We start from the raw sequence: 14,045 nt of genomic DNA, 5'->3' as shown, positions 1-14,045 counted from the left end.
ACAAGAAAACATAACAACGTTCTCCTGAAGAGGATAAATATTTATTATACACAAACATTTTCACCGCCTTGATTTATTTATAAGTCATTACATTTTCTACATCACGATCTCCATTCACACAAAACTTTGAGATGTGCTCTAAAGTCTGAGGGACTTTTAAAAGCATCATTAAGGCACACGTGTAACCAAGGCCTAGAAATGAAGTAAAAGGTGTAAAATGTGCAAAGTGGGCTTTTTTTGGCACTTCACCGACCAAAACGAAATGTTGAGCATCTCAATTCTAGCTTTTGCTTTGTTTGGATGGTTAAAAAAAAATGTCAACGCACTAACGATTAGAAAACAATTATTATGTGATCCCTTTTAAACAAACCTGAGTATTGTGAAAGTCACAGCTTACTTGGTGTGTGCTTTGAAATAAAAGTAAGGTTCATCTTTGAGCAGGAAGTACTACATTGTCTCATTTAAAATATATATATATATAAAATTAAACTAGAATAAAAATTGAAACCAGATGACTTCACTGGAAGGTTTTAACGAACGAAACATTTGAATCACAAGCCCCATATTTTGGGAAACCCTGCATTAGAAATGATTATCCCAGATGATCCCCTTTATAGGACACCATCTTTTCACTGCATTTTTGTGTGAACTTAACCAACAGCAAATGGACCGTTGACAATAAAACAAATAAAAGTTTTCTCCATTAAATGATAAACTGGCTTGCGTCGATCGTACTTTGGTCTTAGTCGTAGTATGAGCCGGAATGCAGGGCCCACGGCTGCACGTTGCCTCGTCCGAATATGGTGTAGAAGGTGGCGCCAAACAGGTTGATGGCGGCCGCAATGTAGAACACAGTCTGCCATTCTTCCATCGTGTTCTAACACAAAAACAACATGGACATTGTTCTCTTGACTTGGTCAAATGTCAACATTTTGGAGAAAACACCAGTCAAAATCCATTTAAAAATAAATTATCATTGAAATATATATTTTTAAAACATCACACGTGCCGTTTTTAATTGTGACCGCCTAATTCAAAAATACAGATTTAAGTGTTTTGGAAATATATATTTAAAAAGTCTTGACAGTAACAAACCAATCAAATAGTTTTTGCAATTGGCTATTTAGAAAAGAATCTTTTGTGCAGCTGACTTTATGGAATGTCCCACGGCGTATTTTAGTGTAAAAATATTCAAAACTTACAAAATATCTAGTCTTCCCTCGATTATCGCGAATTCACTTCGATTTTTTTCTGGTATTAATTATTTTTTTATTCTTTTAAGTTCATAAAAGTGAAAATCCAGGCTGAAACTCGTAAGCAGAAGCCACTCCCCTGTCTGAAGATAAAGGTAGTTATAATAGGGGTGATCCTACCTTTTCAATTATCGCGGCCATGTCTGGTCTACATTAACCGCGGTATTCGAGGGATTACTGTACATTCAACCCTCTATATCAGGGGTCACCAAACTACGGCCCGCGGGCCGGATAGGCCCGTCAGCACATTTGGCCCGGCCATCTGAACAATACCAGAGATGCTATCGGATTTATTTCCTATTTGGCCTCCAGAAAAAAAATCCTAGGCCCCGCCCTGTCAAAGAGAGAACGGAATAATGGCGAAAAAGTTAGGTAAGAGAAAATTTGATTCAGAATGCAGGGTATTTAACCTGAAGTGGACAAACGATTATGTTTTTGTTCAATGCAAAGAAAAGGCTGTTTGTCTCATCTGTCAAGAGACGGTGGCGGTATTCAAAGAATACAATCTTCGCCGACACTATGAATCCCGTCACAAAGACAAGTACGATAGCTTGCAAGGCCAAATACGAGCAGACAAACTCTCAAAGCGAAAAAGTGGACTACTATCTCAGCAGAATACATTTGTACGCCAAGCTCAGCTGAACCAGGCATCCGTTCGGGCCAGCTTTCGGGTTGCTAAACTGATAGCAAGCAGCGGTAAGCCTTTCACTGGCGGAGAGTTTGTTAAGAAATGTATGGATGCTGTCGCGGAGGAGGTGTGTCCCTAGAAGAAAGATGCATTTAATGCCGTAAGTCTGTTGGCGAGTACAATGACCAGACGCGTTGAAGAAATCGGGAGTAATGTATATGCCCAGCTGCAGCAGAAGACGAAAGAATTTGACTTTTTTTCATTAGCACTGAATGAAAGCATGGACGTGCAAGACACAGCGCAACTGCTCATTTTTATTCGTGGAGTTAGCGCAAACTTTGAGATATGCGAGGATCTGGCAGCCCTCCAAAGTCTCAAAGGGACTACAACAGGAGAGGCAATTTTTGACAAAGTGTGCCAAACCATGGAGAAGTTGGACCTGGACTGGTCAAAGCTAGCTAACATCATGACTGACGGGGCTCCTAGCATGGTGGGCGAAACTCGCGGTCTAATGGGACGCATGACCGGGAGTTGGAAAAAAAGAGGTCTCACCGCCCCGCTACGAGTCCACTGCCTAATTCACCAGCAATCACTGTGCTGCAAAGTGTTGACGTGAGAGAGATTCTGCTCTGACAACTGAGCTGAACTTTTATCTGTTAAGATTGTGCATGGCACAACAGAAAGTTAATGTTCCATGGCTTTTTTTTCTATGAAGAACCCAGAGTTATTTAGTTATTATTTATTTCATAAATAGTGTTATTTATTTCCTGTTTTTTCTGCGAAGAACTCAGGGAGGGTTATTTAGTTATTTATTTCATTAATAGTGTTATTTGTTTCCTGACTTTTTTTTTTCTGTAAAGAACCTGGAAAGGGTTATTTGGTTATGTTTCTGGAAAACAACTTAAAAAAAATTAAGCTCCCCTACGATCGTCACACTTTTTCTGTTACAAACTGACACCGGCCCCCCATCAGAGAAGGGAAAAGTTATGTGGCCCTCACAGGAAAAAGTTTGGGGACCCCTGCTCTATATTGACCGTGAAAACAAACTGTAACATCAATTTTCTGAGATATTTTACGTATTTGGAAGTACTCCTTTTTAAACACTTCAACCAAGTAAATTGTCAGACCAAAGTTTCTTACATTTGCAGTGAGTTTCCGTGCAATGACTGGTCCCACCATGCCAGGAATGGTGGCGAAGGTGTTGGTGATGCCCAGCAGGATGCCGGCGTAGCTGGCCAGGAAAAACGCATGGGCAGGTGAGAGCTATGTATCAGTCCACCTGCATGTGTACAGCTGTAAAATGATGCTTACGAGGGAGCGATGTCCAGGTGGTTGATGTTGAAGCCGGACGCAGACACGCCACCCAGCGACGAGGAGATGGTGAGGAAAGTCAACGCCAAAGTGTAGTTGCAACCCGTGTAACCGGCCGCCACCAGGAACGCAGCTGGTCCGATCATCCCCACGAGGGAGAAGGACTTGCGGACCGTGATGGTGGGGCAGCGGCGCTTTTCTCGCAGGTAGTCGGCCAGTTGACCGCTCAGGACAGCGAATAATGCGCAGCCCAGGTAAGGAAGTGCTGACAGCAAGCCATTCTGATGTGGGGGGAAATGAGGATCATTTTAAAGTTGTTAAACGTTTTTCAGTTGTAGCGTCACCATTTGAAATTATATTGACAAACTATTTTAAGATCTAGAAATCCCACCATCAAATCCTTTCATGGGACATATGAATCAATGTGGTTTGCTGGAAAGCGGGTTTTGGTATCACATTTTCAATTACTTAAGATACACAATCTACAATGGAAATATTGCAAAATCGAGAACAAGAGAAAAACCCAGGGTTTCACAGTCTTTTGGAACATACCGTATTTATTCGAGTATAACGTGCACCCATAAATTGTGACTAAAAATTGGTATAAAATTGTTTTTCACTTTCTCAGCTTACACCAAGGATAGCACCGGTACTCGTAACTGGCAAATGCTGATCACGTCGCCATGACAAGACATTTATTCTCAACATATGTAACATACGGAAACCTGGTAAAACAAACTAGCAGTATGAACACAATTCTCAAATGGAATTTATAATTTTAAATCTTTAAAGTCTAATTCATCATCATAATATTTAAATTTGTTCAAAGTCTGATTCATCATCATCAGATTCACCAAACAATTGATTCCATTCTTCTTCAGTTATCTTTTCGTATGTGAGCACCAGCCAATGTCGGCAGGGCGAGGGCGAAGCCTATCCGAAGATAGCGCACCTTGGACAGACTCGAATAAGTTGCTGCCCCGTTTCTCTGGAGCAGCCTTTTAAAATTTATTTTACCCACCCCTATAAACTTGCTGAAGTCTATTTGAAGAGGGCCGGCTTTTGGTAGAACGGCCTCTCACGCGCCATCTGGCAGACAAAGACAGGTTTTACGTCTCCCATTATAAAATTAGCCTCACATCGGATATGTCTGAGATGTCTCTGTGGCAACGGTTGACAAACTCATGTGTCACACTACAGCTGATTTAATCAATTTAATTCAGGCTCAATACCTGGTGTGTATGGCCATATAGTTGGCGACATGATTTGTATCATGATTCACATGTCACAATTGGATTCAATCCTAATTATTCACGATACTACACTTCTGTGCTCCCTGTACACCTACGACTGTACACCCACCCACCAGTCTAACGCCATCATCAAATTCGCTGACGACACCACTGTGGTCGGACTCATCTCAGGAGGGGATGAGTCGGCTTACAGAGATGAGGTCAACAATTTGTCTTCGTGGTGCTCGGTGAACAATCTCACACTGAACACCACGAAAACTAAAGAAATAATCTTGGACTTTCGCAAACACGGCACAGATCTGGCCCCACTCCTCATAAATGGCGTATGTGTAGATAGACAGGGTCCAGTCCTTTAAATTCCTGGGGGTCCACGTCACGGACAAGCTCTCATGGTCTACAAACACCACGGCAGTGGTGAAGAAGGCTCAGACACGACTCCATTTCCTCAGGGTACTTAGGAAGAACAACTTGGGCTCCAATCTTCTGAGAACCTTCTATAGAACCACTGTAGAGAGCATCCTGGCGTACGGCATCACAGTGTGGTACGCTGGAAGCACGGCGGCAGACAAAAAGGCCATGCAGAAAGTGATTAACACTGCCCAGAGGATTGTCGGCTGCTCTCTGCCCTCACTTGAAGACATTGCCAGCCCTCGTTACCTCAGCAGAGCCAAGAACATCATAGGGGACCCTTACCACCCTGGTCACAATCTGTTCCAGCTGCTGCCCTCTGGCAGACGCTATAGGTCCCACAAAGCTCGGACAAATAGGCTTAAGGACAGTTTTTTCCCCACATCCATCAGACATCTAAACTCGCGCTAACATAACACACATTCCCTTCTGCGGTATATGAATAGATGTTTGGTTGGTGATCTGCCTCCTACTAGCTGACTTGAAGTAAGGTAAGTGGAGGACAGTGTGAGGTAATCGAGAGGTAAGCGACCTGTATCCACAACAGCGGAATGACAAATTACAAGTCCGTAACTTACACTTATTTAGGTCTTTTGCCGATTAAACGTAGCTTATGGAGAAGCACCATCAATTTCGTCACACGCAGTTTCTGCGTGTGATGACAAGTAGGCTTTTGTGTTGTGGTAATGACGACATGGCCTATGTCCGATTATTATTATTAAGACGATTATTGCAATGTTTGAATATTACCTTGGGAAAAATGAAAATTGACATGAAAGTACATGTATACCAATTTATTTCTGAAGCCACATTCAGCACTAAAGTAAAGATGTTTATTTTATGTTTGAACAACATGTGGCCTTCATTATAACATTTTCGTCAATTTTAGTGCAAACCTGCATAAATGCAGGATTCTCAACATAAAAAAAAGATAATGTATGTATAGCCCTCAATAATGAACTGTTATTTAAACAAAAAGAGGCGGGAGGTCTAAACATTAGCTTGAGCATTCAAGGTATACCAACCAGCAAAAGACAGTTGGACACTCTAAATTGCCCCTAGGTATGAGTGTGAGCATGAATGGTTGTCTGTCTCCTCGTGGCCTGCGATTGGTTGGCACCCAATTCAGGGTGTCCCCCACCTCGTGCCCAAAGTCAGCTGGGATAGGCTCCACCACACCCCCTGACCCATCAGGTTCAGAAAATGAATGGGAAAAAAGTTACACCTGTGCAACATAACCTAGGTGCAACTTGACTTGGGCGATAAAACTAACGATAATTATCATCAAATAATTTTTGTCAACAATAATTATGGAAACTTTAAATATGTCAATAAATACAAACTGAAAATACACCACCCGAACACCACAAAAGCAGGGGCACTGTTGCGACATGAACGCCAGTTCTAGACCAACGTTCAGTAGACGAAGAAGATGGTGAGGACCATCTAATCAATTAACAGTGTTAGCATTAGACTGTCACACAGAGCACACAGCCAAAATGAGTGATTATGAGATGCAGGACAACACTGAGCCTATCCACTAAAAGATCTAAGTGAAATCTCCCTGTCGTGTACTTTATCTGTACTTATGAACGCACGATTGGAATGTGGGACGAAACCGGATTACCCGGAGGAAACCTACGCAGGCTCGGGGAGAACATGCAAACTCCACACGGGTGGACCGACCTGGACTTGATCCTAGGAACCCGGGCTATGAGGCCGATGTGCTAACCACTCGCTTCATCGGGCCAAAACAGAAAATAACCAACAAATATTAAATGTTAATTTGCCGACATCTGCTGGTGAAAGAGTAGAGCAATGTGGTAAGTCTTGTGCACATAAGCCGTACCCTTGATTCAGTCATTTTTTTTGTTACAAATACAGCTTATATGCGAGAAAATACGGTATAACTCACACTTATCTTTCCATTTTTTAATGCTTACCTGCTGTATGCTGAAGCCCAGTATGTCATTCAGGTAGGTGGGCAGCAGCGTGAGGAGGGTGTAGAAGGTCCAGTTGTATGAAAAGTGAGCCACCACAATAGCCAGCAGTGGGCATGACGTGACAATGGCTCGCCAGGGAATGTGCCCATTCTCTGGCGACAGCTGATGCAAATCGAGTCAATAAAGATATCAATACAAGGGAATGACAAAGAAAGCAACATGATAAAAACTATATATATATATATATATATATATATATATATATATATATATATATATATATATATATATATATATATATATATATATATATATATATACATATATATGTACGAGACAAATTTTGATATACGAGCATACAGCGGACGGGAGAGGCTGTTCATAAGAGCATCATGGGCACTGTCTTTCTGGTCGTAACTCCCTCGTGTAATGTCTCTGTGGTCGCAACTCCCTCGTGTAATGTCTCTGTGGTCGCAACTCCCTCGTGTAATGTCTCTGTGGTCGCAACTCCCTCGTGTAATGTCGCTACAAACATTGGGCGGAGCGTTGCATTTTTTCAGGGTTTTTTTCCTGTCGCTAATACAAGAAGAGTACTACTTCCCGGGCAAGTTGGCAAGTGGTCGTGCGTTATCCTATTGTGAGGACATTTGTGTGCATCATTTTCGTAATATTTTGAAGGGAAGACAAAAGCAAACAACCCTCGATAGGTTGCAGCTGAAAGTCAGGGTGGAGGCGGGGCAAATAGAGCCAACCCAGGAGAAGAAAGGTATAAAAATGTAAAACAAAATTACAGACGCTCCCTTACTTACGAACGCAATTGGTTCCGAGCGATTGTTCATAAGTTGAATTTGTTTGTAAGTTGATTCAGTGCTATATTTTGTATTATAATTTATGTTTAAGGCCGATATAAGTATATTGAAGGTTTATATAAGTGCATTTGTATGTTTAAGGCTTGTATAAGTAACACGCATTGGTTTGTACTGAAAAAAAATTTTTTTAATAAAATTGAGAGAATATGTACAGTACTGTAGAGAGAGAGAGAGAGATTTATGTATTAGAAACTGGCCAAAAGAAGCGACCTAATGACAATTGCAGTTTTCTTCTTTTTTTCGTCATAAATGATGCGGTAGCACTGTATGGCATCATTCAATTGATTTGCAAACTTTGTGCAACGTTCAATATTTGGGTCCTGCTGCTCGATCTTTCTGTTTATAAATGGTACTGACGGTCGAACGATTCAATGCCCGTGAAACGCTCACCACACTCACGCGCATCAAGCTTTGTTATTATTGCCACTCGTTTCAAATGAAATGGCTTGCCTCTTCCTTGCAACTCCCTCAATAGAAGCCTTTAGCTTTTTACCAACCATATTCAATATTGGATGCATGAGATATTTAATGATACAAATGAAAAAGGTTCTTAGCACACTGGAGATACATTCACGCACTTCCGCATTGCAACGAAGAAGAAGGTAGATGCTGGGTGAGCTGAGCTCTCACAGCGCCAGGCGTCGGTATTAGCGGCGGAAAGAAGTACTACTCCGAAAAAGGCGAAATACAAAATTGGACTTGCGAACATTTTTGGACTTAAACGCAATTTGCAGACATGTTCGTATGTACCGTTGTTCGTAAGTTGAATGTTCGTAAGTAGGGGAGCGTCTGTATAATTAAGTTTAGTGTAAGGTTAGATTACATTTATTTTTGAGTGTGTCTGCATTGTAATCCAAGTTCGTTTAAATTTGTTTATGTTATATTACGAGTGGGTTGCCGTGCAAAAAGTCCCCCCCCCTCTCCCTCCCTCTCTGTCACTCTCTCTCTCTCCCTTCCGTGAAATCCGTCTAATTTTAGTACTATTTAATACATATTAGTACTATTAAACCACTAGTTATTTGTTACTTTGTTAATAGATGGCAAATTAGAACAAATAAAAATGTTTTTCCAATCCAATATCCCGTTTTGGTGTTTTTTTAGAGGGTTGGAACGAATTAATTAGTTTTTAGTTCAATTCTATGGGAAACGTTCATTTGAGTTCTGAGTAAATCGACATACAAGCTCAGTCCCGGAACAAATTAAGCTCATATCTCAAGGTACCATTGTATTATTTCTGCCTCATTGTTCATTCATTCATCTTCCATACCACACATCATCGAAAGGGTTGCAGGGTTTGCTGGTACCTAAACTCTTCGGGCGAAAGGCAACCTACACCCTAGCTAGACTGGTTGCCAGTCAGTTGTAGGGCACACAGAGAGACTGACAATCACTCTGTTAAATATGGCATTTCACCTCATTCTTCAGCGAGCTCAGGATGTAGATTTTCTCCCGTTCTGAGATCCACGGGTGACTGCTGGGATTGTCAAAGGCAAGAAAGGACCACAAAATGAACCACAACAGGCCCACCGCACCTTGATGCACAAAAAAACGTAATATTGTATTTATTCGAGTATAACCCGCACTCATAATTTGTGACTAAAAATTGGTGGAACATTTTTTTTTCAGCATTTCTCAGCTCACACCAAGGATTACACAACATATGGTATTGAAACCTGGTAAAACAAACTACTACCAATATGAACACAAATCTCAAATGGAATTTACAATTTTGAATCCTTTAAGTCTAATTCATCATCATATTTAAATTTTTTCAAAGTCTGATTCACCATCATCAGATTCCCCAAACAAAAAAGAATAATGCTCCCTGGGCGGACTCGTTTCCCTGCAGCAACTTTTTTTTTAATTTTTACCCCCATTACCCCAAAAACTTGCCAAAGGTTATTTGGAGAGGGCTAGCTTGTCTAAAAGAAGGTAGAGTATCGCAATCTGGCAGACAAAGAAAGGTTTTACGTCTCCCATTATACATAACGGCTGCTGGGGATGGACTTTTTCCACCAGCGGAGGGGAGTTTTTGCACTGGGATTCGTACATAACACGCACCCAATCTTTGCTTCAGTTTTTTGGTACAAAATTTTGCAACACGGACAGGCTACCTTTGTGTATTCATGTGTCAAAGTGGTGTGCATGACCGAGTCAGGGCCGTTACCAAAGATGTAGAAGACGTAGGTCCAGCCCATGTAGAAGCAAATTTCGCCTGACAACAGGAGTGAGACCACCGTGCCAATCTGGGCTCCTACCATACACAAACACACAGGCACACATGGAGGTTTATTGAAATGCTGCAACAATTTTTCTTTTTTGTTCTCACCTATGTAGGAGATGGTGAGAAGACGGCTCCTCTCTAGGGGGGGCGCCCACGCTGCCCACATACTATACATGGCAGGGAAGGTCACACCCTAAAAATAAAAAAAATAAAAACAAAAAAATAAATGATCTTAAGCCTATCTGGCCAATCGTGTCATATTTTATACATGAAATTTGAGTAATGTGATATTTTGATAAAACTGGTGTATCATATAAATAGATACAAATTTAGGACAAATTATATTTGGGGTCTTTTTTGTTCCAAAAGACTAGGCTGAGAGTAAACCAAAAAAGCAAAACTAAATTGAATAGGAATCTTTTCAAATGTATTGTTAAAATTTAGAATAATACAAGTAACCTTGTCATTTTTTTAATTTCAAGTATATTAAAAAAGATTTCCTGACATTTTTAAATAAATAATAAACAACAATCACAATTCACTTATATTTTTTCTCCCCTGTAATATTTTTGTCAACTGTTTTTCCTTTTTTGAGGGGAAGGGAGCAGAGGTGAACCAACCTAAGGAACATGCTTCATCAGATTTTTTAAGAATTGGGTTAGGGTCCTTTTCACTATTTGCTGTTGGACCTGGTCCCTATCACCTGCGAACAGTGTGAGTTCATTGTAATGTTATAAGAATAAAATCCTATTATTAAATATATGTATAGTCATTTCTTGAATGTTTTTAATTTTTCCAATCTATCTTTGGGCAAGGATGGGGTGGTGCCCGGCCACTGTACCTCTCCGACACCTTCCAGGATCCTGACGGCAATGAGGTAGCTAGCACCCAAGTCGGCCGCCAAAGGAGTAAGTAGCGTGAATACCACCGTGCCCAGGATACCCAAACCCATTAGCCACTTGGGCCCCCAGCGGCCTGCCAGGTAGCCCCCAGGAATCTGGGTGATAATGTAACCATAGAAAAAGGAGCTCAGGATCCAGCCTTGCGTTTCAGAGTCCCAGTCGTATACGCTGGCCTGTGGAAGACCCCACCACCAGAAAGAAAAAGAAAAAAATTAGACAACAAAATCTTCTAAAATGAACCTATCTAAATGATTATTTTTAAGACATTAAACTCCAGCTAGCAGCATGGTAAGAGAGTGGTTAAAGCATCTGCCTCACAGTTCTAAGATCAAGGTTTCAATCAATGGTAGATTCCGGCCTTCTTGTGACCAGTTTGCTTGTTCTACCTGCGCCTCCGTGATTTTACTGTTTTCCTCCCAAATCCCCAAAACATGCTTGATAGGCAGATTGAACACTCAAGTTTAAAACATGAGAGCTTGGGCCAGTATCTATAGATCCTTGGAACCTACCATATTTTCAAGCCCATGGGGCGAACTTTAAAGTCTAAAACGTCTCTAAAATGGGTGAGGCGCCCAATCAGTTCATGCGCCTTGTGTATCCACTAAATTCAACATTGTGTAGATGTCTCTGTATGATCTGACCGGTTGACTGTCCGGGTGCATTTCTTGCCGACACACTACTTGAGGAATGGCAAGGCAAGCATTCACCTTGGCATCACTTTTACAAAAGATCACAGCAAAAACTCTGACTTGCAGTGAGATGGAACCATGCGTATTGGACGGCAAATTCACCCACTTGGTCAAACTCTTTACGCCTGATACAGAAGATAAGGGCTTTGATGGATTTGGAGATGTTTGAATGCTTTGATTTTTATTAACAATACAGTACACATTACGACAATAAAGCTAAATCATACACGGTTTTGCTCCTGCTGCCTTTTTAGCATGCATTAAGTGGGTGAGCCCTATAAGTGTGAAAATACAGTATTTTTTTGTAACAGGGCTGATTAATTGCGGACTTATTGTAACTGGAAATACAAATTAGCCAGAAGAGGCCATTTCGAGGATCCGCGGTATGGACGATGAATTAATGAATAATTAAGCAGGAACAAACATCAGAAAGTAGTTCAGAGGTTCAACCCATCCACTTTACCTACCAAATTTCACTTGATTTGTGGACAAATAATGGCGGAATAGATCAGGAATGATAGTTTACAGCTACAATAACATAAGTGGAGAATTAAGAGGCCTTCAGTCTGTCATAATAATTAACAACTAATATAAATCAAATGAAAAAATGATTTATACTTTGAGACGCATGTCCCCTTATTCACATCAAGCAAACGTAAGTGAGGCAAAATAAAAACAACTCACAGTATGATTGTGTTTGGGCCGTACGGGGCTGGTGTGGGGGGGGCACATGGAGCTACTGTGGTTGTGTTGCAATCGATTGGTGGTGTTGAGCATGTCCACCATAGCCACACTCAGGTTGACTCGCAGCGAGTAGACCACAAAAAAGCCGAAAGAGGACAGGAGAGCCAGGCCGTAGCGCGCCGAGCAGCATGCTGGAGCTACGGGGGGGACAAAATGCCAAAACCCCATAGGACATTGACAAAGTGTTTTTCTCTTGTATCGCAAAAATCTGTTCAAAACCACTTTCAATAAAAGAGTTAAAATTGTAAATGTAGTTATCTATTTGGGATTCATCATGAGTCTCAGGGACATCAGTCACTACAGCTAGTTAAGAGCATTAACCCTTTAGAAAGCAGGTGACTATTTCTGGTCATTTAAAAAAAAAGAATATGTAAAATGAGCATTCATTCATCTTCTGTACCGCTTATCCTCACAAGGGTTGCGGGGGGTGCTGAAGTGTATCCCAGCGGACTTCAGTGATCAGGAGGAGGACACCCTGACGGACAACCATTCACGCTTGCACTCATACCTAGAGACAAATTAGTGTTCAACCAGCCTAACCTGCATGCTTTTCGGCATGTGGGAGGAAACCGGAGTATCTGGAGAAAACACACGCAAACCCGAGGAAAATAAACACATTCCACAGAGTGAGAATCCTCGACCCCAGAACTGTGAGGCCGACACGCTAAACCACTGCAGGCCATCTAAAATGAGCAACCTTTTAAAATTAATAATCAACATTTAAACACTGTTTTTGAATTGTAAATACATAAATCCAATGCAGGTGGTCACGTGTACGAATGGTTAGCGCACCCTTGTGAGGATAAGCGGTTCGGAAAAATGAATGAATCCAACCTGAATGTATTTTCAGCACTATAACACACACACCTTCAATAGATGGCCTATTTAAAACAGTTCCCATATATTGGGTGCACTGCATTATAAGAAGCAGTAGACGTAGTAAAAGTAGTGGTTAAGGGTTACAATATGCATCCGCTGCACAAACGGGAATGTCATACCATAACTAACCAACATTGGTCCAAATATAAGGTGCACTGTTGTCTTTTGAGAAAATGTAGGTCTTTATGTTGAGCATTACAGTGCGGAAAGTTTGCTCAATAAAAATTAGGTTAAGGAAATTAAAATGAAGAAAAACACAAATATACACTGTTAGGGCCACACGTAACCTCAAAAGTTATTGTTTTCCAAAGATTTTAACTCAATAAATGCCAACTAATGGCGATAGACGTCCAATTCATTTCAATCGGGAAGGTCAATGGAATGTTCGAGTTTCAAAATTAATTAAATTTTAATTGAATTAAAATTAATTCGCCCCTCCTAGTCCAAATGGATTGGACGTCTACCCCACCCGAAAAAAACAAAATTCACGAAAGGGTTACATTTTTCAGCCGCCCACAGTCGGACGGCTTAACTAAACAAAACCCCACGTCACTCTTAAATTGTTCTCTTGTTGCTTATTGACACACGTTACGCCCAAAATGCAGTTTGCCAACAAACAGCAAACCAAAAAAGTAAAACTATTCCAAGTCGTCACTACTCTTCTATTCCAACTAAAACAAAATACCATTACACATCCTCTCAATGGCGTTCTTTTTAATATTACAACTTCTCAGAAGTGGGGAAATTGCCAGGCATCATCCGGTCGGTTCTCTCACCCCGCTGGATGTGGTCCCCACGTCCGCGTTGGAGAAGGGGCTTCTCCTGCTCCTCTCTCTCCGTGTCCGAGCGGTGCGACTCCATTTCGCTTACTTGGCAGCAGACATGACGCGCAAACGAGCAACAACGCGTTAGCAAACCGGAAGTATATGGTCGAGGAAATGG

General features: G+C 41.3%; 1 protein-coding gene across 1 annotated transcript; it reads right to left on the bottom strand.

The window, feature by feature from the left end:
- Positions 1 to 19: 19 nt before the first annotated feature.
- Positions 20 to 14,045, bottom strand: slc17a5 (solute carrier family 17 member 5). The gene is made up of 10 exons (XM_077613960.1): positions 13,880 to 14,045; positions 12,165 to 12,361; positions 10,731 to 10,964; positions 9,995 to 10,082; positions 9,833 to 9,919; positions 9,079 to 9,197; positions 6,797 to 6,958; positions 3,193 to 3,473; positions 3,022 to 3,112; positions 20 to 877 (listed from the first exon to the last, which is right to left on the bottom strand). Exons 1-10 carry the CDS (start codon positions 13,962 to 13,964, stop codon positions 743 to 745), a joined length of 1,479 nt encoding a protein of 492 aa, XP_077470086.1. The 5' UTR covers positions 13,965 to 14,045; the 3' UTR covers positions 20 to 742.

This window comes from Stigmatopora argus, chromosome 11, assembly GCF_051989625.1.
Source record: "Stigmatopora argus isolate UIUO_Sarg chromosome 11, RoL_Sarg_1.0, whole genome shotgun sequence".
Lineage (NCBI taxonomy): Eukaryota > Metazoa > Chordata > Actinopteri > Syngnathiformes > Syngnathidae > Stigmatopora > Stigmatopora argus.
Note: the sequence above shows the minus strand (reverse complement) of the source record. Positions and strands in the feature narration are given on the sequence as shown.

What these genes read in the sequence shown, in the direction of transcription:
- slc17a5 (XM_077613960.1), bottom strand. Translation starts at nt 13,964, where the DNA reads ATGGAGTCGCACCGCTCGGACACGGAGAGAGAGGAGCAGGAGAAGCCC. An exon ending in GGCCCAAACACAATCATACT is followed by an intron (nt 10,965 to 12,164) that starts GTGAGTTGTTTT and finishes GGTCTTCCACAG; the next exon opens with GCCAGCGTATACGACTGGGA. An exon ending in CACGGAAACTCACTGCAAAT is followed by an intron (nt 878 to 3,021) that starts GTAAGAAACTTT and finishes TTTTTGTGTTAG; the next exon opens with AACACGATGGAAGAATGGCA.